At 49.4% G+C, this 23,096-nt stretch overlaps 1 protein-coding gene across 4 annotated transcripts in view; it reads left to right on the top strand.

Moving 5' to 3' along the window:
* Positions 1-23,096, top strand: part of ATP2B2 (ATPase plasma membrane Ca2+ transporting 2) — a 209,665-nt gene that overhangs the window by 71,969 nt on the left and 114,600 nt on the right. For 2 of the 4 annotated variants that reach the window (XM_006917621.1, XM_006917620.1), the window contains exon 2: positions 14,291-14,808. In XM_006917621.1, the coding sequence (XP_006917683.1) occupies positions 14,610-14,808 (199 nt within the window). In that variant the 5' untranslated portion in view covers positions 14,291-14,609. Of the gene's footprint in view, positions 1-14,290; positions 14,809-23,096 lie in introns of those variants that run through there. The other 2 variants (XM_006917618.1, XM_006917619.1) reach the window with 1 other exon arrangement.

The following is a 23,096-nucleotide window of genomic DNA, read 5'->3' as shown; positions in this document are numbered from 1 at the left end:
TCCCCATAGATGTCTCAGTGTCCAGAAGATAACTAACTTATCTGAGAGTACCCACATGCTCAGCAGAGTAGGGGGTGCTTGGAGCCAGAGAGGCCTCCTTTCCTGGCCTGATCCAGTGTCCAAGACTTATCACAAGTCAGCATGTGAGGGTCTTTTAGAAGCCATCTAGTCCAACTTTATCATTTTACAGGTGGAGAAACTGAGGCCCAGAGAGGGAAGACAGTGGAGCAGGGACAGTCAATGGCAGACCTCCTAGCCAGGCTTGCTCCAGACCTATCCACCCACGGTTGGGGGTGACCAGCTCTAAAGTTGCATGTTCTGTGCAGGATCTTGAGCCCAATCACTTCCTGAACATGTCATTCTCTGTGGGACTTGCCACAGGCCCCTGAATCTCTCTGGCCTTAATTTCCTACTTGTGAAATGGAAATAATCAGTGGCTTCTTTGTGGACTTCAAACTGAAAAACATAAAATGCCATTTTGTCACCACTGTCATTTTGTTCTGGATGAACGCCAGTGGCGGAGTTCCTTGAGAGCTAAAATCATCTGATGGCATAGTTTGGGGTTCAAAGGCTCAGAGCCACCCTGTAGACAGTCCCAGAGACAATGACAAGGTGACAGGAAGGCTATATATACCCCGTACACAACCGTATGTGTTCTCTGCTCTGCCCTGACACACACAGACATACATCTGTACGTGCACGCCTGGTTGCACAGCCACACATACATTCTGACCTACCCTGGCACATACACATATCTATGCACTCATGGTCATGAACTTCTAGTGGGATGGAGGGAGCAGGGACATTCTACCTGAGTCAGAAAATTCCCATTAACAATAAAACAGTAAAAATGGTAAGAAAATTTCAGCTCAACCTAAAGAAACCTGTAAGCACCAGCATTGACATAGATTATCATGGAAGGAGGGAGTGGACTCCCTATCAAGAGAGGCATGCAAGCACAAGCAGGACTTCACACAAGTGCTGTGAAGGGGCTTGGGCATCACAGAGATTTTTCACCTCTGAGGTCCCTTCTGGTCTCTGGGTGCAAGTGAGCTTGGGGAATCAGGGTGTCTTCCGGCTTTTCTGTCAAGCTTTACAAATACTAGTGCCCCTTTGGTATCCCCTGCATAGACTCACATTATCTTCTCAACAATCCTACGAGGTAGGGACGATTATTGTCCCCATTTTAGAGTTGTGACAACTGAAGCCAGAGAGCTTCCTTGATTTCTCCCAAGGTCACTCAGTGATGGCAGAGCAAGGGTTCTAACTCAGAGCTCTCTGACTCTACGCCTCAGGCAAAGGGGTCCTGACACTACTAAGTTGTAAGTCAAATGAGAAGGGGCTTAAGAATCCATAGAGGTGTAAAAGGGGTCAAATACGTGGTGATAGAAAGAAATCTAACTATGAGCAGTGAACATACAATGCAGTATATACATGCCTTTCTGTTGAATCGTACACCTGAAACTTACTGGATTTCGTTAACCAATGTTACCATAGTAAAAATTAATTAATTAATTAATTAATTAATTTTAGAAAAGAATCCGTAGAAAAAACAAGTTTCTGGGGTGGGAGGAAATTTCCAAGAGAAGATGGCGCTGGGGATGGTAGATCTCGTTACCCAGACATGGGGTGGATCGTAACAGGCAAAGAAAAGAAGGTAGTCGGGCAGAGATCCCAGCCATGCAGCGTGCGGAGGTAGGGCTGCTGTGGTAGCCACAGTGATGGGGTCAGAGGGGAGCCAGGCTATACATGCCCTCCATGGCCTCACTCACTTTCATGTCAGAGCTCAGAGCCTCAGCAGCATGCTGTGGCACTGCACAGCTTCAGCAAGGCTGGGGTCCCCTGGGCCTGCATCCCCCGGGAGGCTGCACTCGCATCTGTCCCTGTGCAGATGGCTGGTGAGCACAGTTAACGGCCCCCACCCCCACCCGCACCCCCTTCTGTCGCCAGGACTCGGGCTGTGCCGAGGAGTGTGGTGCAGCGTTATTTTTAGAAGTAGCACCATCTGTTCAAGGTGCCGGGCGGTTTCTGTTCGTCACCGCAGTGGCCGGGACGGCCATGCCAAGTCAGGGGAAGACTGCAGAGCTAGCCGGAGGGACAGTCTCTAATCGGCATGCAAGCCTGCTGGATGCAGGAGCCAAAGAGATTTTGCAAGCCCTTGGGACATGGAAATCTGGGATCTGGGGTCTGGGGCTGCCAGTGGAGTGGCTCTGAGACCACGGCAGCCAACACAGAGGATAGGCTTGGTGTGAGGGGTGTCCTGTGCTCCCAGCCTGGCCCCTGGGCCTAAGCCAGGGCCTGCTTCCTGGCAGATTCTGAATGTCTTGCCATGACCTTATCCCTGACCTCCAGCTTTGGGTGAAAAATGGAGAAGAGGCAGGAGAAGAAAAGAACAATGGCCAGCCCACAAGGATCTTCCGTGGGACCTAACAATGGGTGTGGCAGAAGACTTGAGCCTGAGCAGTGTGGTCTAGAGGGGCTGGCACATCTCCACTAGACCCCAAATGTCTCGGTGTGTCCCACTGCCTGAGCCACCACCACATTTGGCTTCTGAGTCATCAAGGGAGGGACTTAGGCTGGTGTTTCTGAACAGGGGCTCTGATAGCAGAGTGCCTGGGTTCAGCTCTAACAATTATGTGACCCTAGGCAACCTCCTTAACCTGGCAGAGCCTCTGTTTGCTCATCTGTAAAATGGGATGCCTGCCACAGCTACTTCAGGGTCCAAGTGCAAATTTGCGGATGTGATGCCTATAAACCTATAGCACACACTTGGGTGCAGTAGGCATCAGCTTCTACCATCCGGCTAACCAGTTTTCACTTTTCAAATGCAGACCGTGCCCTAAGATTTGTTGTCCTCAGTGTCCTTCCATGGTCAAATTGCTTTCTCAGTCATGGAAGCAGCATTAATGGATACCAGTGCTTTGCTGGGGTCTAGTGAAGCCTCGTTCTCAGGGAGTTCATAGTGGTGGAGACAGTCTGGCAAGACCCATCCCAAGACTGAGGGTGGAGAATGTGAAGTCAAGGAATGAGCCACACGTGATGGATTGGCAGTGGGAAGAGGGTTGGAATTTAAAGCAGGGCAATTGGAGAAGTTGGCATGCTGGGCCTTGGAGAGGAAAGTTTTGATTAATGGGAAAGTAGGTGTAGACAGTTTTGGACAGAGGGAATAGTATGTGCAAAGGGTAGGTGGCAGGAGCATGTATTACTTGTTCGGGAAATGTAAGAAGTTCTGTTAGAACAGAGTCCAGAGAAGCTGGCTCCAAGCCAATCAGGCAGGATCGTGGATGGCACCAGAGAGCCAGTGATGGTTTAATCCAGAGAGCGTCATGCTCAATCTGAGAGGCAGCACAATGTGGTGGCTTTAGAGACAGGTCCCAGTTCTGCTCCTGGCTCTGCCACTTATTAGCTGTGTGACCTTGGGCATGATGTTATTTTACCTCTCTGAGTCTCGATTTCTTCATCATAATAATGCCTACCTCATGGGCTTATTGTGGGATGAGGTGTATTCAGAGTCTGACACAGCTTCTAACATATGGAAGCCACTCAGTGAATGGCAGTCACTGTCAGCATCACTCTAGGGACAGTGAAAGAAAGATTGAGCTAGTCAGGAGGCCATCACTAACCCAGAGCTTGGCCCCCAGCAAGAGCTGAGGTCCACACCGGGGAGGGGAGAGAGGAGGGATCCTGGCCCTTATCGAACTGATTGGATGTGGGCATCTGATTAGATTTGAAGGAAGTAACAGAGTCAAGGGTAACCTTAATAAACCAACTCTGGGGATCCGGGAGGGTACTTTCGATGCCATAAGTAACACAGGGGTCACAGAAGAATGAGGACATTTGAGGGAGTCTGAGAGCCTGGAGAACCCTCAGAGGGGCCATTTGGCAGTCATGGGAAAGTTGGTTCTGGAGCTTGGGAGAAAGAGTGGGATAGAAAGGGTAGTTGGGAACCACCCTTCTTAGGGTGAAAGTGTATGCCAAGTGAATGGCATTGCCCAGAGAGAGAAAAGGCATTAAGAGTGTCAAGGATGGGACCATGGGCAAAGCCTACCATTGGCCCCAAGCAAAGAAGCCATGAAGACCCTTGTGTAGGTGTAGTCACAGAAGCCATTAGAGAGTGGGAGAAGGGGTGGAGTGTTGTCAGCCATGGGTAAGGGCATGAAGACTGAAGTTGGCTGGCACAAGTTGTCCCCAGGAGCCATCTAAGGGCCTGGCCTAGCAGGAAGTGGCAATTGGATGGGCGGGGACAGGGACAGGAAGCCAGAGGTGATTTTGAGCCAGAAAGTGGTCCACAAGAGCAGGTTAGGATTCTAGAACCCAGAACCAGGGGAGTGGTGGTTGTAAGAAGAAGAGCAGAAATAGGATCTGGAATGGGAGCCTCAAAGCTCTAAGGCAGTGGTTCTGCTTGTTTAAAATTCCCAGCCCCACCACCAGATCCTGACTTATCTCTGCCAGCTTGGGATTGAGGACCTGAGTTTCCACCAGACCCCAAGTAAATGTCAGCACAGGTGGCCCTCTGGGAACTGCACTTTGAGTAGCCCTGCTCTGGAGTCCCAAACTCCACCCAGAGAAGCCTTTATCAGGAGAGGAGAGAAAACCTCAGCCCCGAGAAGGCAACTCCTGCTCTCAGCTGCTCCTCCGGCTCCCTGGCCTTTTGATTCACCTTCTTCAGATATGAGGCCAAGTTGGTAGCCTGACAGAGATCTCTGGCTTTCCACAAGGGAGATTCTGGGGGAGATAACCTAGGTTCAAGCATGGAAGGCCATGAGTGCACAGTCACCAAACCAGGGCATCTTAGCTTTAGCCCAGAAGAATGACCACAGTAGTGAGAAATAGAATATAAGACACACACCCCTGTATACTCACATACATACACCAATCCTGCCAGCACCTGCATCATTCTGACTCCCCTCCTCCTTTGAATCCATGAGTCCTGCTCTTCTACATTTCCCCTCTCTCCATCTAGTTCTATTTCCTGGCACCTGCAATCTCAGCCCACATAGAATGACTTTCCCCCATACTTTAGCTTCCTGCTTATCTGATCTGGACCCCAAAGGAACTCACTATCATCAAAAGTAATCTCCCAATTTAGATTCATTATCTGACACGCCTGTGGATGAATATTCCTACCCCAACCTATGGAGGAAAAATTTAATAAATTCAGTCAGATTGAGATGCCACCACTTAAATATGATCCCAGCAGGAACCAGAGGAAAAGGACCATGCACAGTGCAAAAGGATGGATCACTAATGGTGGGATTTCTATCCTTGGTGACAGATGGCACTGATGGGCCAAAGTGGGTCCTCTGTGCATGCACTTAAGTGGCCCTGAATAGCCTTTTGCATACTGTCATTTTGTTGTCTCACAGGTTTTCATTAGGACACCCCATTGCCTGAGAAACCAGCTGTGAGTGTCAGCACCAAATATCTGGGGTCAGCTCCCCATGCCTAGTCACAGAGTTCATGGAAAAGGCCCTATGCCCTACCCAGTCAACCCACATCTAGCACCTCAGGATCCCCAACCCCACACTCCATTGGTCAGCACTGCTATCCTAGAAAGCTCCTAGGGGCACTTATAACCCTCTGCTCTATGTCAGCACCACAACATGTGGACAGCTCCTTGGCACGTGGTCCTTAAAGCCCACCCCGTATTCCCAGTCAGCACTATGGCCTTAGGGACAGCTCCCAGTGGAGACAGTTCCCAGTACCTACTTCTTTGTCCTCCCTAGGAGGGCTGTCAGTCAGCACTAGGACCACGTGAACAGTGCTCAAACCAGCCTCTGTTGGTCAGCCTGCAGGGAGTGGGGGCCTGCAGTTATCAGGTTCCCTGACCTCAGCCACCCAATCCCTCCCTAACGCCAACCTCCGTCCATCCATCAGCACTTCATCCCCAGAGACAGCTTCCTAGCCCCAGTCCTTCACGGTCAGAGGTGAAGCCTGAGGACTCACCAACCAGCCTGTCGTGTGTGGCCAGAGCACTGACACAGCAGAACCCTGTGCTTCGCTATAGTAACCAGAGGCAAGAGCAGGAGCCTGGCCTGTTGGAGAGAGGGATGCGAGTGAGCCTAGGGGGCCCCTAAGGGTATCTTTGTGTGTGTTTGAGATCTGGCTCTGTTACCCTCTAACCAAGGACTCTATGCCAGTTACTGTACTCTCTTTTTGTTTTTTCTCCTCTGTAAGACAGGGTGCCAGCTGTTGCTGTGTCATAGGATTGTTGTGAAGGATTAAATGTAAAATGTAAAGTGTGTAGAACAGTGCTTGGCACGTAGTAGGTATAATCTAAGCATTGCTTTTATCATTTTTTGTCCTTCCTTCAGGCCTCTGCTTGTAAACCACGGGAGAGAAAAAGGCAGATGAAGACAGGATGGGATTGAGTCACTATAACCAGTTAGGAGGCTGGGGGCAGCCAGGGCTGCAGAGGGGGCCTCAAGGAGGTCAGTATGGATGTAGGGAGAGTTGGACATGCAAGAGCTGAAGCTGGGGAGCAGGCCAAGGCTTTTGGATGAAACCAGAGAGCAATTCCAGAGCAGCTGGTCCATCCCAGGCAGAGTCACAGTCTCGAACCTTCTCAGTACATGTCCCCTTTCTTTCAGGCAAAGTGAAGTCTCCCCAACACTTCTTTGCCTCAGCTATGCTTTCTTGCCTCCAACTTTAGTGTTTTAGCTTCATTAGAAAACTCTCAAAGATTTTTAAGGGAATATTTCTAAACATATAAAGAGTACAAATCTGGGAAAGCAGATGCTGCCATGCAGAGGCCCAAAGGGGGGCAGTGGGTGTCAAAAGCAACAGATGAATTTTGATCAGCTTATGACTCCTGGGCTCTAGGGCATTTCCCCTTCCTTCAGCCTCCTCCAGCAAAGCAGGACTTGGCCTACAGTGAGGATGGCTGCTCCTGTAGTGTATGACATGGCAGTAAGGAGGACCAGGGCAATATATGTTCACCAAGAAGGATTAAAGTATCAGATAATGGGAGAATCCTTGAGGATGGCACTAAAATGGCCTTTTGAAACTGAGTATCTTGTCCAACATCCCCCCTGCACCCGTCACTTTATAGAAAAGGAAACAGGCATAGGGGAGAAGGTTCTGGCCATATTGCGAATTGATAAAGGACAAGAGGACACAGAAGAAATATGGATGGAGGCTTTGGACTGGAGCAAGTCCTATCCATATGGCTTTGGCCATTCTGTAATCTCTCTGAGCCCCAGCTTCCTCACCTGTAAGGCAAGGACAGTGATGCCACACAGCCCACGGAAGAATGTGCTAAGCAAGTCCCATTAATAGTAGTGGTCGAGCCAAGATCAGGAACCAGTGAATCTGGTTCCCAGGCAAGTGCTGTTTGGGTTACATGCTCCTAAAATTTGAAGCAAAAGTTATGCAGGAATCACTCAACTCAGCCTGCAGATCGTGACAATGGGGTTATCATAGGGGGCTCTTTACGCAGAGTGATCAGACCTTAAACAGTAGGATATGAACACCTCTCTTGCTCCTCTCAGAATCCCAATGCCTGAAGCAGGGCCTGAGATGCACCTCCTTACATTTACTGGATGGGTGAAAGGATGGAGAGACAGACAGATGGACAGATGGATAGATAGCTGATGGATGGGTGGGTGGATGAATATATGGGATAGATGGATGGATGGGTGGCTAGATAAATAGGTGGATGAATAGATATGTGAGACACCTGGAAGACCAAAAATAGGGTTTTTTCCTTTCATCTAAAATTAGCAACTCCTCTGGAGAAGAGGGGTCTGTAGAGGGAGATGAGCCTGGTGGGCAGCTAAGGCTGGACCTAACCACCCTCAAGATAGCATGAGGGTCAGAAAATATGCAAGAAACCCTAGGTCCCTAACAGCCTACCCCCTGACCCTGCTTCTGCCATCTGTGCCTTCAGGCTGATGCATGGCTGGTTCTGTGAGACTTCTTTTTTTTTTTTTTAGATTTTCCTTTTCTGGTTAACGGGATAGGAGTTTTCTAAAAATAGCACTCAATTTGCTTCCAAGGTATTCATTTTCAATTCCCTTCCTCTTTCCCCGTTCTCGCTCCTCAACTGTGAGAATTCAAAGCTTAGATTTTCATTGTCAGCTTTGATGCGCGCGCGCACACACACACACACACACACACACACACACACACACACAGTGGGGCCTGTACACTCAGAGACAGGTATGGACACAGACATCTCTGGCTCACTCACACTCACGAATACACACTCATGCTGACATAGTCTAATAGAAGTGCACAGTAAGCCTTGTCCTTCAGGGTCATCCACACTAAGCACACATCTGCTGACACACCACAGGGACCCTCTGACACACACACACACACACACAGAGTCATAGGCCTAATGCAATGGCTACAGCTCTCAGGGCGAGGCCAAGGAAGAAGCAGTTGTCCCTTTGTCTCTGGCTGCTGACTGAGTTCACCTGTTTCCCTGGGCCAGCACTGAGTTGGAAGGTTCCCATTGCTGGGGCCAGAGACCCTACAGAAAGGCCAGAATTTACATCCAGAAAAGGAAAGAAAATATCCTACCCCAAGAGAACTAGTTAGGACCAGAGTAGAGGGGAGACTCTCCTTGTATGCTGTGCCAACAAGCTAGGACCCTCCCCAGCCTTCAGAGCAGTGCCTGGGGCCTTGTGAGTATGGCCCAGTCAGTCTGAGCTCTGTTAAGTACAGCAGAGTGAGGGACTTTCTGGTTAGGCAGAGAATAGAGGCAGTGAGTGAGTTATCATCATAACGACAGTCACCATTTAACAAGTTCTTCCTCTGTACCAGGAACTGGGCTAAGCTCCATCTCAATTAGTCCTCACAAAACCCTATGACGTAGGCTGTGCAGTTGGCTCTGTTGGGGAGGAGGAAACCAAGGCACAGGGAGGGGTTAAGAGCCTTGCCCAAGTCACAAAACTGTCCAGTGGCAGCACCAGGCCTCGTCACCCAGGGGACAAATGCGTCCCCTACATTTGTCATGGCTGCCACAGGTGATTCAAAGAAGAAGTGAATTAAAAATATATATTAAGGTGGCATTTAAATTCAGCACTTCTTAAAACAGAAGGAGTCAGCATTCGAAAGTTATTTTTAGCACATAACTCATTTGCGATCATCCCAGCTACCATCCTTCAGTAGGACTTAAAAAGCTGTTAGTTTGGGGTTTTGTTTTCTTTTTTAATCTTTCCTTCGAAAGTAGATTCCTTCTTTGTTAAATTAACTCAAAAAAAAAAAAAAATCATTGCTCCTTCCTCTGCCAGCGTCCCTCCTGGCAAAGACATTTTATTAAGGCGCCTCTAACCTAATCTTGAGTCATTGAAATGTAACAATACAGTCATTTAAATGCTAATAAGATGAAACCAAAATGTATAAATTCAATATTGTCAGAATGTTCTCCTAGATTCTCAAGGTCCTATGCGACAGAGCCTGAAAGGACCCCATAGAGCACTAGTTTAATCCCTTCACTTTCCACATAGGGAAACTGAGGCCCAGGGAGGAAAGGGGCTTTGTCAAGGTAACATTTCAGGAACTTGGAGAACAGAGGGAGGTGGTTTAATGGGTTCTGACCTCAGTTGGCTGTGTGAGCCCTAGTATGTTGCTCACCCTCTCTGGGCCCAGGATTGCCATATGCTGTGCCTAGACCTGTGTCTCAGTCCGCTTGGCTACTATAACAAAATACAATAGACTGGTTGCTTAAACAACAGAATTTTATTTCTCACAGTTCTGGTGCTAGAAGTCCAGATCAAGGTGCCAACAGATTGGGTTCCTGGCAAGGGCTCTCTTCCTGGCTTGCAGACAGCCATCTTCTTGCTCTGTCCTCACATAGCCAAGAAAGACCATGTCTCCTGTCTCTTTTTTGTAAGAACACCAATCCCATTGATAAGGGCTTCACTCTCATGATCTAATTACCTCCCAAAGGCCCCACCTCCAAATATCATCACATCGAGGGTTAGGGCTTCAACATATTAATTTGAGAGAGACACATTTAGTCCATAGCAGCCTGTGTGCCCATTTTTTAGGGCAAGAGTCACTGTGATGTTGAGAACCGACTAGAAACTTTATCACAACCGTGATGAGGTGCACTTGCTAATGTGGTGGGAGGGGAGCCGGGGGAGGCACAGAAGCAAGCATTGTAAAGTGTCCTCTCCGGTCCAGGAGCTACACTGAGACCCACATACAGGAGTCTCAAAGGGTTCTCACAGCAGCCTGTAAGAAAGATAGGTCAACTCCACTTTGCAGATGAGGCCCACCCACTGAGGTTAGACGACTTCTCCAAGGTCACACTGCTCATTAAATGCCTCAGCCATAGAATGTTAGCTCAAGTGGCATATGGGTGAAGCAGCAAGGATGTCAGAGTCTGATGGGCTGTGGCTGAGGGGCAGCTGCCTGTCCTAGCCGCACACCCTTGCCTCATTATGATGAAGGGAAACTGGAGAGTGGAGGGCAGGAGATGCATCTCAAAGAAAAAGTATGACTACTGATTGTGATACCTTTCCTGATCCCCAACAAACCTTTAAGATAAGTAGTGTAGGAATCACCAGCCCATTTTATAGATAAGGAAACTGAGGTCAGGTCCAAGGACCTCCCATGGACAGAGGAGCCAAGGACTAATCCAGATATTCATTCATTCATCGAATATTTATTGAGTCTCTTCTGAGTGCCAGGCACCATAATAGATATAAAATTGATAATGACTATTATTCACTCAGAGCTCTCAGGCTCCTGGGGAAGGGAGACAACTAAGCAAGCCTAAGCAATAAAGTGTGAAGTGTGGTATATTGGAGGCATCCAGGAGTCAGGAGCATTTGCACAGCCCTGGATGGTTAAGGAAGCTTTCCAAGGAAAGGACACTGTGCTGAGCAGAACAGGCCATTGTCAAGGTAGTGAAGGCCAGAGGAGTGGAAAGTACTCCGGTATGGAGGATTCAGGAAGCTGATGGATTCTACATTAACTAGCAGGTCTTCAGCTCTGACCTTCTGTCAGAATATCATTTGAGTGGCATCATACAAGTGCTTCTGTGCCAGTGGACTTCACCCTCTCAAATCAAAGAAATCTCACAGTTAGATCAAGTACCAAAGTGAACTCTGCAACTTAGAAGGAAAAACCAAGATGCCCAGAACAAGGTTGGTCTTGCGCGTGTACCGATGAGATGCAGGAGCAGGGGCTAACAGGGGCAGGAGTCAAGCCACATCAGAAGAGGTAACTGCAGTGGGAAATCTCAAAGAAGAAGAAAGTTTAAGATGGATCACCGTATGTGGCAAAGTTCTGGTTTTTAACTGATTTTGCTATCCCAGCACTCTATCTCTCTATGCATGCTCACACAGGTCCTTCCTGCACCTTTTGCTAGGTCCCTCCTAACCTTTTACTAACAGACAATTGTGTATTTCAGTTTCTTCATGTCCACCTTTTGGCTTAAGGTCTGTTTAACCTGCAGGGAAAAAGATATATCCTACTCATTTTCTCTGCTACCCTTCATCCGATCATATCTTCCTGCTCTGCATGTCCACAGCACCTGAGACTCCCATTATGGCAAACCCATCATATTTTATAGAAATCAGTCATTTAATTGTCTCTTCTCCATTGTCAGCTCCTCAAAGGCAGGAACCATGTCTATATTGTTCGGTGTCTAGCATGGAGTAGATGCCCAAAACACAATTATTGGATGGATGGATGGATGGATGGATGGATGGATATGGATGGATGGATGGACAGACAGACGGACGAACAGATGGATGGATGGGTAGATGGGTAAATGGATGGTTGAAGATCATTGTTCATCTTAACACAATAATCATTAAAATCACCAGTAGGCCATTAACTTATGCCTACTATTGTCATCACAATTGTAATTACTAACGATCCTCAAAGCTCGTGCTGTCAGATTTATAATTATTAGTGACTGTAAGCCATGCCACAGGTAGCAGGGGGATAGATAGAAAACAGCACCTCAAGTTTAGAAAGTCCGTTGTGGCTTGCAAAGCACTTTCATTCACATACGGCACTTCATTTAAGCATCCTGAGAACCCCATGAGGAAGACTCACCAGGGGAGGCAGCAAAGCATACTGATTACGAGAGTGTCTCTGGATCCAGAGTGCCTGAGTTCAGATCCCAACTCCACCACCCACTAGCTGTGTGACTTTGGGCAGGTTATGTCACCTCTCTTGGCCTCAGTTTCCTCATATGTTCTACAGGGATAATAAGACTATCTCAGAAAGTGGTTGTATGGGATTGGTAATAATCACAATAATTACCGAGTGTATACTCAGTAATTACTGGGCTCAGCTCTAAACATTTTACATGAAATAACTAATTTAAGCTTCATAATACCTATGAGGTAGATCTATTATTTCCCCTCCCTTTTTTAAGATAATAAAGCTAAAGTTAATTTGCTACCCATTCTGCTGGGAGATGGAGGAGCCAGAATCCGACCAGAAACTGGCTTCTAGAGCCTACCGTTAACCACTGCAGCATCTCTACATACAGGCATCCTTGGTTTCTGCCTCGCCTGTTGGTCTCAGTGTAACAAAAAGGCTTCCTGCTGCAGCCTTGGTAAAAGTGCCCTCCTGGGAGACATGAGAGGTTTCTCCTGCAGATCCAGCACCCCCAACCCATGGCTGGGAAGCCCCATACCCCAGGTGGAAACACACCAGATTTGAACATGGATTATAATTAGCTCTCAGTGAATTAGGAGGTAGCAAGGGAGCAGAGGAGGATGACTATTGTCTTGCAGATTAGGAAACAGCACCAACAAAGCGATGGGATTTGCCCCAGGTTCCACAGCTAGGATTTGGGTGAACTCGGAACCCGGATTGCTCTGATTCCAGATCCTGTGTTCTTCGCTGTAATCAGGCACATTCCACCCACCAGCTCTTCAGAGAGAAAGGAGAGAGTGCCCCCTAGGGGAAGGGGAAAGAGCACCAGGCTGGGAGTTGGGAAACCAGCCACCTCTGGGCCCCGTTGCTCATGCTTTTCTGGCTCTGAACAAATTGCTTTTCCTCTCTGAGCTTCAGGTTCCTCACTGGGAAAATAAGGTTAACTCTAAAATGCCTCCAGCTCTAAAATTCTGTGCAAGAGGAAAGGTTTGTGAAGGAGAAAGATAGGGCAGGGGAGAGGGGATAAGAGGGAGAAGTTGGGGTGGGGGAGGGGCTCAGTCCCATTTTCCTTACCCCCTCCTTCCTCCTCACTGCCCTGGACCTAGGATACCCAGCTGTCTGAGGCTGCTGGGCGGAGCCGATCCTTGTGCCAGGCCCAGCTGAGCTCAGCAGGGGCCCTTTGTCACCCAACGCTTGCCGGGGCCTTGGCCACTGGTGTTGGGTGTCCAGGCAGATTGGATTCTCTCCTGGCAGCCCTGCAGATGCTGCACTCCTGCAGGGGTGGCCCGGCGGGCAGAGAAAAGCCAGTGCTCCCTCCTCCTGTTGGGCTCCCAGAGGAACGTGGATGGTGCTGGACTGTGGGGGCCCCCAGGTGAGGGTGGTGTGGACCTCAGCTCTTGCTGGGGGCCAAGCTCTGGGTTAGTGATGACCTGGTGAATATGCATGAGCTGGCCCCTCTGGCCTGACCAAGGGCCTTAATTAATGCAGTTGGGGGGCTGCAGGTGGAGGCGGATGGCTTTCTCCTATCCCCATGCCTGTGAGACCCGAGTGGAGAGAACAGCAGGTGTGGATGGCATGGACATGGGGAGCATCTATATTTGGGGAGTGCATGCCCCAAATTGAGATGTGTGTGAACACATTGAGGATAGTGAGAGAAATAGGGGTCTATGTGTGCACAGAGGGGCTGGAAGGAGGGAAAGAAGGGTTAGGGGGAAGGAAATGGGGATGTTAGATGTATGCCTAGAAGTGTGACTGCATGTGACACTGTGCATGGCAGGGAGGGGGTGTCCATTAGGACGTGTGTGAAGTGAGACTTGTGTATTGCTGTGTTTATATACAATGGGGTGGACCCTAAAAGTAGGCAAGTCGGCTGTTGCAGGGCACTTTGAACTGTGTGTGTGTGAGGGTGTGTGTGCCCCAGAGCGCATGTCATGAAGTCAGCATGTTACATTGCACAGTGGACAATTAGGGGTTTGGGGTGTGTTATGAAGGTGCGTCAAGCCATGCCTCGGGGGTGGTATATTATGGGGTGTCCAGGTGAGTGCTGGTATATTTGGACATATGGTGTGTGCTGGTATGTTATGGAGTGGTATACAAAACACCTGTGTTAGGGTATGTGGATGTTATTTAGGATGGGCATTCATGCACATGTATACTGGGCCTCCCATGAGGCCTGCAGAGCCTGACCCTTGTCACCATTCTGTGCTTGTTCCCACAGGAGCCACCGCCCCTGACCATGTAGATGCCAGCTCCAGGGAGCAGCATGGGCCCCACTGAATGGAGACTACTGGGTCTACAGCCCTGAGCCCCTCCAGCCCCTGGACCTCACCCTGTGCCTGGGCACAACCCTTAGAGTTCACCACCGCTGTCATCAGCCCACCTCGGCCGCCCCCTCCCCTTGGGACCCGGAGTCAGCCACCAGGAGCTACAGCCGTCCAGTGAGGTTGTGCTGAGGACAGCCACATAGAGCCATCACCCAGCAGCCCCTTGTCCAGCACTGACCCTTGGGCCCACCCCAAGCAAGGACTGTGGCCAACATGGGTGACATGACCAACAGCGACTTTTACTCCAAAAACCAAAGAAATGAGTCGAGCCATGGGGGCGAGTTTGGGTGCACGATGGAGGAGCTCCGCTCGCTCATGGAGCTACGGGGCACCGAGGCTGTGGTCAAGATCAAGGAGACTTATGGGGACACTGAAGCCATCTGTCGGCGCCTCAAAACCTCACCTGTCGAAGGTAAGTGTGGGAAACTCAAACCCAGGAATGCAGCTCCAGCAACTACCATCTAAGTTGGCTCCAGGGACAATATTTATAATATTTAACCACCGGGATGTCTGAAACGTGAGCTGAAATACCAGTATGCCCATTCTAGTGTCTTTTGGCTGAATGTCAGCCCCTTTGGATAGGCCAGAGGACAAGTCTTCCATTTCTCCCCATGATGGGTCAGGGTGTGACCCAAGCAACCTGCATAGAGAACCACGGGAGCAGAGCTGGGACAAGGCTGTGTCCTGGAAACCAGATGCCAAAATCAGCTGAAAGAGCGGGTCCATCGTTCCGGAAATCTGGGAGGCACCCAGTCTCCAAGGCTGGGCCTGGAGGGAGGCCGTAAAAGGAACCACATCTTGCTTGCCTGCATCCAGGTTCAGGCAGGGCTCCTGCTTCCCCCACCCCATCTATAGTGGTTGGATTTGGGACTCCAGTCACCTAGCCCTTGGCCTCCCTTTCCCAGCTCCCAGAAATCCCCTTATCTAAGCTCGTGCATGGAACCACAGCATTGCCACCATGAACCAACTCCAGTTTCCCAACCCCTGCCACTGGGCTAAGTCATGTCCCACTGTCTCAAATCCACGCTCTGACTGGGGACTCCTAGGTCTCTGGGGCAGCCGTAGACCCTAGAGTTGCTGGGCAGACAGGGCAGGCAGATGGGCAATTACGAGAAGAGTGACAGAGGTCCATGTGTGTCTTGCCCTGGATATGGGTGTGGGACTTTCTTGCAACCACCATAATGAGTAGACCTGAGATCTCCAGAGAGAGAGGGTTTCAGCCTCCTGGGGGCTCCTCTGGAGGGGACCAAAGCCCTGTCATCTGCCACAAAGCACAGAGGAGAGAAACCAGCCCAGCTTGGGCACCAGAGCTCACTTTGGGTCCCCATCTCCACAGCTGCCTTTTCCTCACCATGAAGGAAAAGAGTTCCCTACATGAACCCCAAAGGCATGGGTTTGAAGCTCAATCCTATAACTTTGTACAAAGAGGCTGCACCAAGCCTCAAGTACTTCCTCTGGAAAATAGAGCCAACACCTACCTCACAGTGAGTAGTGGAGGCCTAAGCATACAGTAAGCACTCAATAAGTCACAGACATGTTATTCTAAGGGGAGGATAACAATTCCTCCCCCAGGTATAGACCACAATCTGGGAGGCAGACAGCATCTGAATCTTTATACCCATTCGACACAGGACAAGTCTGAGGCCCGAGGTACCTCTCACCCCATCTCCTAACTCCATTCCCCATGCCCTGGGCATGGCTGGGCACTAACCCTGAATTCATTTCCTATAGAGGGTGTTTGTGGACCTATCTGCTCAGCTGAGGTCTGCCTGTACATCTGGTGGTTGCCTGTGCCTGCCCCCTGTTGCATCTCTGTCTTTCTTCATCTGGGGCCCTCCTACCTTAAGTCAAGAGGAAGAGCTAAGCCTGGTCCTTCTTCCCAAATTGGCTGCTGTCTCTGACATTTTGCCCATGTGCTGAGCCGGGGCAGAAGTTTAGAAACACCTTTTTTTCCTTGGTGTTGTTTGGTTGTGTTTTGGCAGGGAGGGTGGAAATAGAGAAAACATTCTTCTCTGTGAGATTCTGACTCAGGGCTTGAGGATGGCCACTTGTGGCCCTGAGATGAGGGGGGTCTCTGCCCAGTAGCTCCTGGGCCCCAGCCTCATGCGTACATGAGTTTAGGGCAGAAAGACCTATGCTCACCTCCGCCATCAGGCTGGCACAGCTGGCCTCCTAAGAGGCAGGGTTGCCCCACTGGTCTTTGCCTTGTGAATGGGACCAGGAGATTCTCTTGAGTCAGGAATTCTTAAGTGTCCCCGGCCCCAGACCCTATGGGTAACCTGATGAAAGCTGTAGGCCTCCGCAGAAAAACAGCCAACTGCATTCAATAAATGTGGCTCACACCATCAGTGCATTCACAGAGCCCCTCAAAGCCAGGCCATGGACTCTAATTTAAGAAACTCTCCCCTCCCACCTGACAAGCTCTCGGATACTGGAAATTGAGCAGCCCGTGGCCAAGCTCCAGCACTGTGCAGGGCCATTACCAGTAGGGTCACTTTAGCCCCTCTGGGGAAAGCATGGGCATGCCTGAGGGCAGGAATTCTGCCCTACTCCTCTCTGTACATCCAGCACCCAGCCTGGTGCCTTGCACAGCAGAGGGGAGCTAACTGCCCATAAAACCCTGAGACATGGCCACTGAGTCCCCAGCCCACGGGGAGCAGCTCAGAAGTCTGAGCAAACAAAACAGCAGATAATCCATACCAAGTAGAGCAAGAGCCCCAGAACTCAGAGGAGAGGTGAAGTGGATGGGCAGCAAAGGTCAGAGAAGGTTTCCTAGAGGAGGAGGTGTTTGAACTCGGCTATGGAGGAAAGAGAAGGGAAAGCATGTAGCATGGCATAGAGCAACATTCCTTAGAATTCTGCAGGATAATGCTGTGCTTCAAGAAGTTAGGCGTTCTGTGAAAAATAAAGGGGACTCGGTTTTCTCATGGAAAGAATAGTGACAGCTCTGACTAGTGCTTTGCCACCTTTAGCTGTGTGTATGCCTTTGGGGCTTTGGTCTGACCTCTCTAGGCCTTGGTTTCCTAATTTTTCCAAGAATCAAATGAGATCCCTGATGGGAAAGATCTCTGTGAAGAAGAAAAGCCTGTAGGATTAACCAGAGCCCCTGCTACTCTGGGCCCTAGAAGGACCTGCCAGGGTGCAGGTGAAACTGGAAAAGGTGTGGGGAGAAGCAAAAGAACATAATGCCACAGACCCGACTTTGGGAAACCTAGGTTCAAATCCTAGCCCTGCCATTTACCAGCTGTGAGACTCTAGGTGAGTGACTCAATCTCTCTGTGCCTCAGTTTCCTCATCTGTAAAATGGAGACAATAGTGGCTACCTCATGGGGTTGCGGTAAGGACAAATGAAGTAGCTTAGAATAGTACCAGGCAGATGGGCAGTGCAGTGTGTTAGATTCAGCCACGGAGACTAAACACCTCCATTTGCCCATCAGTAAAATGGGTTGTAAACATTGAATGAGATCAGGCCAGATGCCCACTGTCTAAATGCTTAATGTCGACTCTGTTGTTGTTCCACTATTTTGGAAGCAGCCACGTTCTCTGGAAAGGTTGGAATCTGACTCTTCTGGCCAATGTCTGCACATGGTGCAACACTTTTCATTATTATTACACATATGCCTGGAAGCAGGTGCTATTATCCCATTTTGTAGATAGGGAGCATGAGGGCTCAAGGTCACCACTACAGTTCACATCAAAGCAGACTTTGAACACAGCTCTGATAGACACCACACCAGGGTGGGCCCTCAGCCCTGAGCCAAGTGTGTACACCTGGGCACAGTCCTCTAAAGATGGCCTGATGAGGGCCTGAGTAGGGTCGGGCCACCAGGAAACTTTTCTTTATTTTCTCTCCTGTTCAGCATTTGTCCTGCCCCCATTTGGCCCTCTTTTGATTTAAAGAAATGCTGAGCCTCCAGCCCCAGCCTACAACTTAAATTTAGCCACATGGTCTGGGGCTGTGCCAATTCCAGACAGACCCAGGTTGGCCATTTCTGACAACCCCACCCCCAATCTGCTGACGTGAGCTAGGAGCCAGCCTCTGAGTCACAGTACAGGAAACTGCTCTGGGCCACACATAAATTAGCCTTCCCTTTCACATCCAGCTAATTTTAGGGAAAAAGATCTCTGCAAGTGATGGCGGGGGTTTGAAGCCATAGAAAGCTATTCCCACCTGGGGTACCACCTGCTGCCAGCGCAGGCCATGGCCCAGCTCCACAGCCTGGCAGTGTTGGATTTTCCACCTAAAGCACAACTCTGGCGACAATTGTTGAGTAAACCTGGCCCCTGTGAGGCCAGGAGTGGCCTCTGCCCCTAATCTGAGCTCCATTCCTTTCCTCTTCCACTATTGGTTCTGGTAATGCCCTTCCCTACTGCCTTCCACTGCTCCCTTTCCTTCCACACCCTTCCAGCCTAGGACAGTAAGGCTTCTGAGACCCTGGTTCAAATCCTGACTGGCTTGCTCTTTAAGGGATGCTGGGAAAATTCAACGTAACTTGTCTAAGCCTCAGTTGCCTTATCCGTGATAGGATAATAACACTATCTACCTCATGGGACGTTGTGAGTATTAAATCAGATCATTTACATGAAGGACTTAATGCGGTATATGGAAGATGCTAGACACTTTAAAAAATGATGGTATCACTGTTATTATTATACCCAAATATTTCTTTTAGAAAACAACATGCATAGGCCTCATCCCCGTGAAAGAATTAGGCAAGTAAATAAGACAGTGCCCAGCAAAGAGTTAATGTGCTGTCAGAGGAGGCTTCCCAGAGAAGGCGGCTTCATGGTAGATCTGGAAAGATGGATAGTTGGTGTTGGGGCGACCTGTGAGGTCCTGGAGGTAGGAGCTGTTTGTCATTCTCTTCTCTGCCGTGTCCCCAGCACCTGGTACAATGCCTAGAGTTCAAAAATATTCAGAGAAAGAAGGAAGGGAGGGAGGAAGAAGAGGTAGGGCTGCCCTGGTGCCCCCCCTCTCTGTGAGATAGAAGGCTGCAACCTGGGGACAGGACATAGGACACCCTCCATCACCCATGGAACATATGGCTTCCGTTCCACAAGCCCAGAGAGGCCCTGCTCTGAGCCACTCGGCACACAACAGCCCTCATCCTTCATTCCCTCCCTGATGCCTACACCTCAGGCTGTCAGGAGGGGCAGGTCCTACTGGGAACTCCCTGCATTGGGTGTTTCATGGTAGAGAAGAAAAGAGGACAAAAGATGGGGCAGCAGCAGGTGGGGTGGGAACTAGATACTTCAGAGTGTTGTGAAACGGAACCTCCAGTTAATTTTGTATGAATCCTACAGCCTACCCAAGTGGAGGAGAGAGAGGGCTGAGGGAGGACAGGAGGGCAAATCATGGGGGATTATGCCTCGTGTTGCATAATACAATGTTAGCCAAGAACACCCCTCCCGGGGGAAGGCGGGCATGTCAGCCACAGAGCCACCACAAGCTGGGCATCAGGAAGAGTGTGGAGGCAGCAGGAGGGGGTCTTCTGTTTGTCATTGTGATTTCATTGTTCATTTCCCCAAGGATCGCTGGGTCCCTGACCGGTCAACAGTGAGACCGAGGTAGCCACAGACACAGCTGTGTTCCAGACAGTGTAAAGCTGGGGACTGCTCCAGCACAGGGTTCACGTGGGGAGTTCACTGCCTGGCCAGAGATGAGTGAGAACATCGCCCCCGACCCAGGGTCTTCATGTGAGTGGCCCATGCTTCATTTGAAGGCCTAGGACTCTGTCAGGTGCAAGGCCTGGAGGAGAAAAGCTTATCAAAGTATTTAAGAGGCTGAGGAAACTAGCCACCTTCTCAAATACACGTGGGGTGGAGGAGGGGGAAGCATGAAGACCGGGGTGGAGGGTAGGGTGTTCCAGCTTCACCTGTCACTACAGACAAGATTCTTAGACTCTCACATCCTCACTTTTCTGTAAAATAGGGATTATGCGGCTTCACTCTCTGTCATTTGGGGATGGAGAATTGAAAGTGCTTTGAAAGTTTTCCACAAAAAAATCATCATCTTCCAGTATTTACTGAATATGTCTATTAGGATTCAATGTATATAGAAACCCATCTCAAACTGACTTATGCAAAAAAAAAAAAAAAAAGGATTTTCTGGTTTGTGCAACTGAAAAGTCCAGAGACTGTTCTGGCCTCAGGCATGGCTGAAGCCAGGCCCTCCAATGCTGCCAAAGGGCTATTTTCATCCCTCTCCTACTATCTTTCACCTCCACTATCCTCTGCGTTGGCTTCATTTTCAAGGAGGCCCTCGCCCCATGAGAGCCCCAGCAGCTTCAGGCTAACTCCCTCCTATCCCAGCCACCCTAGTGCCAACGGCACCTCTTTCTCAGGTTCTCCCCTTAAGTACCAGAACAAACTCTCACCGGGCCACCGGGAGCCATATAGCCCTCCTGAACCATTTCCTATGGCCATAGGCTGATAGGCCAGATCCGAGTCACATACTCACTGCAGAGCTGGGAGGATCAGTACACCCAGACCACGTGAAGGTTGGGGGAAAGGAGGGAAATGGAGGCACAAATCACATATGCTTATGGGCCTACTGTGCGGAAGGCCCCTACTGTGTGCTGGGAAGAGTATAGAGGTAGAGCAGGCATACTCCATTCCCTTAAGGAGTTCTCAGCCTGATGGAGAGAAAGAATTCTGTTCTTTCAGGCTGCAGCTGAGGAGTGAAGGCAGGATTCAGGAGCACCAAATATGGAGTGATCATAGCCAAACCACAACGCTGTTAATAACTACATGAGGGTTATAGTCATAAGCCAGGTCTCTCCAGGCAAAGAAGGTCTACAACTAGCGTTCCAGCAGTGAGTGGCCAACTCATGTCATGGTCAAATTCTGGCTCCACTCTTTATCCTTCTGTGCAACATTGGGCCAGTTCTCAAACCTCTCTGTGCCTCAGTTGCCTCATCTGTGACATGGAATAATAATAGAACCTCTTTCATAGGGTTGCTGTGAAGATCAAAGTAATATGTGTGAAGTACTTAGTGCCTGGCACAAAGCAGGTGCTATATCAGTGTCAGCTATTTTATTATTCTATACCAGGAACTCTCTGTGTGACTTTAAGGGACAAGTTGGTTTGAAATTAGCGGAGGCAGGTTATCTGGGCAGATCAAAGGTTTTGAACATCACGCGTGAATTTATGGTTTAAAAAAATGTCAGCATCATGTTTGATTTGCAATGTTTATACACCCCTACCCCTGGGGGAAAATTCCTTTAAAAGCACAGCAGCTTTCTGTGAAAATCTGATGAGTCACATGTAGATGCTTTGCAGAATACCACCCATACATCTTTCTGAATCATCGATAAAGTAAACCCACATGTTGACTGATACATACTATTCATTTTCTCAGGCTGGGACAGGCAAGTGTGTGCTAGTCAAACAGTTCTGCAGGCATGGGGGTGCCCGGGAGAGTGCAGAACAGTTAGAAAAAGTGCTTGACCTGCCACTGACCAAGGCCTTCTGGGTGGATGCCAGCAAGACTAGAGGGACTTTATGTTTCACAAATGATGCTGCTTGGCCTGGTAGGTGCTTTGCAGTCAGGCATCCAGAGGGGCAGTAGAAGAAATGGGCAGTGGGGGGACCATCTACAGGGGGACCTCTCACTAGACAGACCCACCATGCGAAAAGCCTGACTCCCAAAGCCACCCAAGTGACTGTAGTGTACTGTGTGCAAACTTTTCAAGGCCAGGCCCTTCCGATAGATTGTCTCATGTGGTCCTAACAGCAGCCTTTTGAGCAGGAAACAAAGACTTAGAGAAGAAGCCATCTCCATAAAGGCATCTTTGCTTTGCAGAATGAATGAGAAGAGCATTGACTAGGAGGCCCAGTTTCACCATTGAGACCCTTGAGCAAGTCACTCCATCCCTCTGAGACCCAGTTTCCCCATCTGTAAATGGCATGATAATAATACTCACTTTTCAGAACCAAAGGATACAGGTGTTCAGTAAATGTTCCTTTGTTTCTTCCCCTGCTTCCATCTTGCCAAGTGAAGATGTAAACTGACACATATTCGTTTGTTGAACAGATATGTGTTGTGCACCTACTATGTGTAGGCTTGGGCCACATTGCTCTTTTGGGAAGAGATGTTCCATATGTTCCTCGGGGATAGTGTTTGTGTGATACGGCTCTACACGAGACAAGTGAAGAGGCCAGGACAGGGACAGCCTTCTCAGAAATTCTCTCTGGGTCCAAGGAGTGGGAGTAGGTGTCAGACAGGAGACAATTCCAGGGGCACAGAGGCAGGCAGGATCTAGTAGGAAAAGCAGCCAGGGCAGTCCACGGCCTTGGTCCAGTCAAAAGGGAGGAAGAAGGAACCTCCTCCTGACCCCCTTCCCCTCTGTAGCTCCCTAAAGATTCCCAAGAAATGGGGGCGCAGAGCCGGGTTGTAAACCACCCCTACCTTGAAGACTCTCCCAGTCTACCTGTGATACTGGCTACTAGCTGTGATACTAGTTATGACTGTGACACCAGAGACTCATTACCTCGTTGAATCTTCACAAACCCCTGTGAAACAGAAGGCGTTCATATCCCTGACTTATAGATGAGAAAACTGAGATTCGGGGCACCGCCACCAACAAAGGGCCCAGCGAGGATTGGTATCCAGACGGGCTAGCTCCCAAACATGCACACATGACTTTTTTTTTTAATTCCCATTTAGATTAGTTTTAAAATCTATTGCTCAACTATTT

The sequence above is a fragment of the Pteropus alecto genome, unplaced genomic scaffold (assembly GCF_000325575.1).
Source record: "Pteropus alecto unplaced genomic scaffold, ASM32557v1 scaffold75, whole genome shotgun sequence".
Taxonomy (NCBI): Eukaryota; Metazoa; Chordata; class Mammalia; order Chiroptera; family Pteropodidae; genus Pteropus; species Pteropus alecto.
Note: the sequence above shows the minus strand (reverse complement) of the source record. Positions and strands in the feature narration are given on the sequence as shown.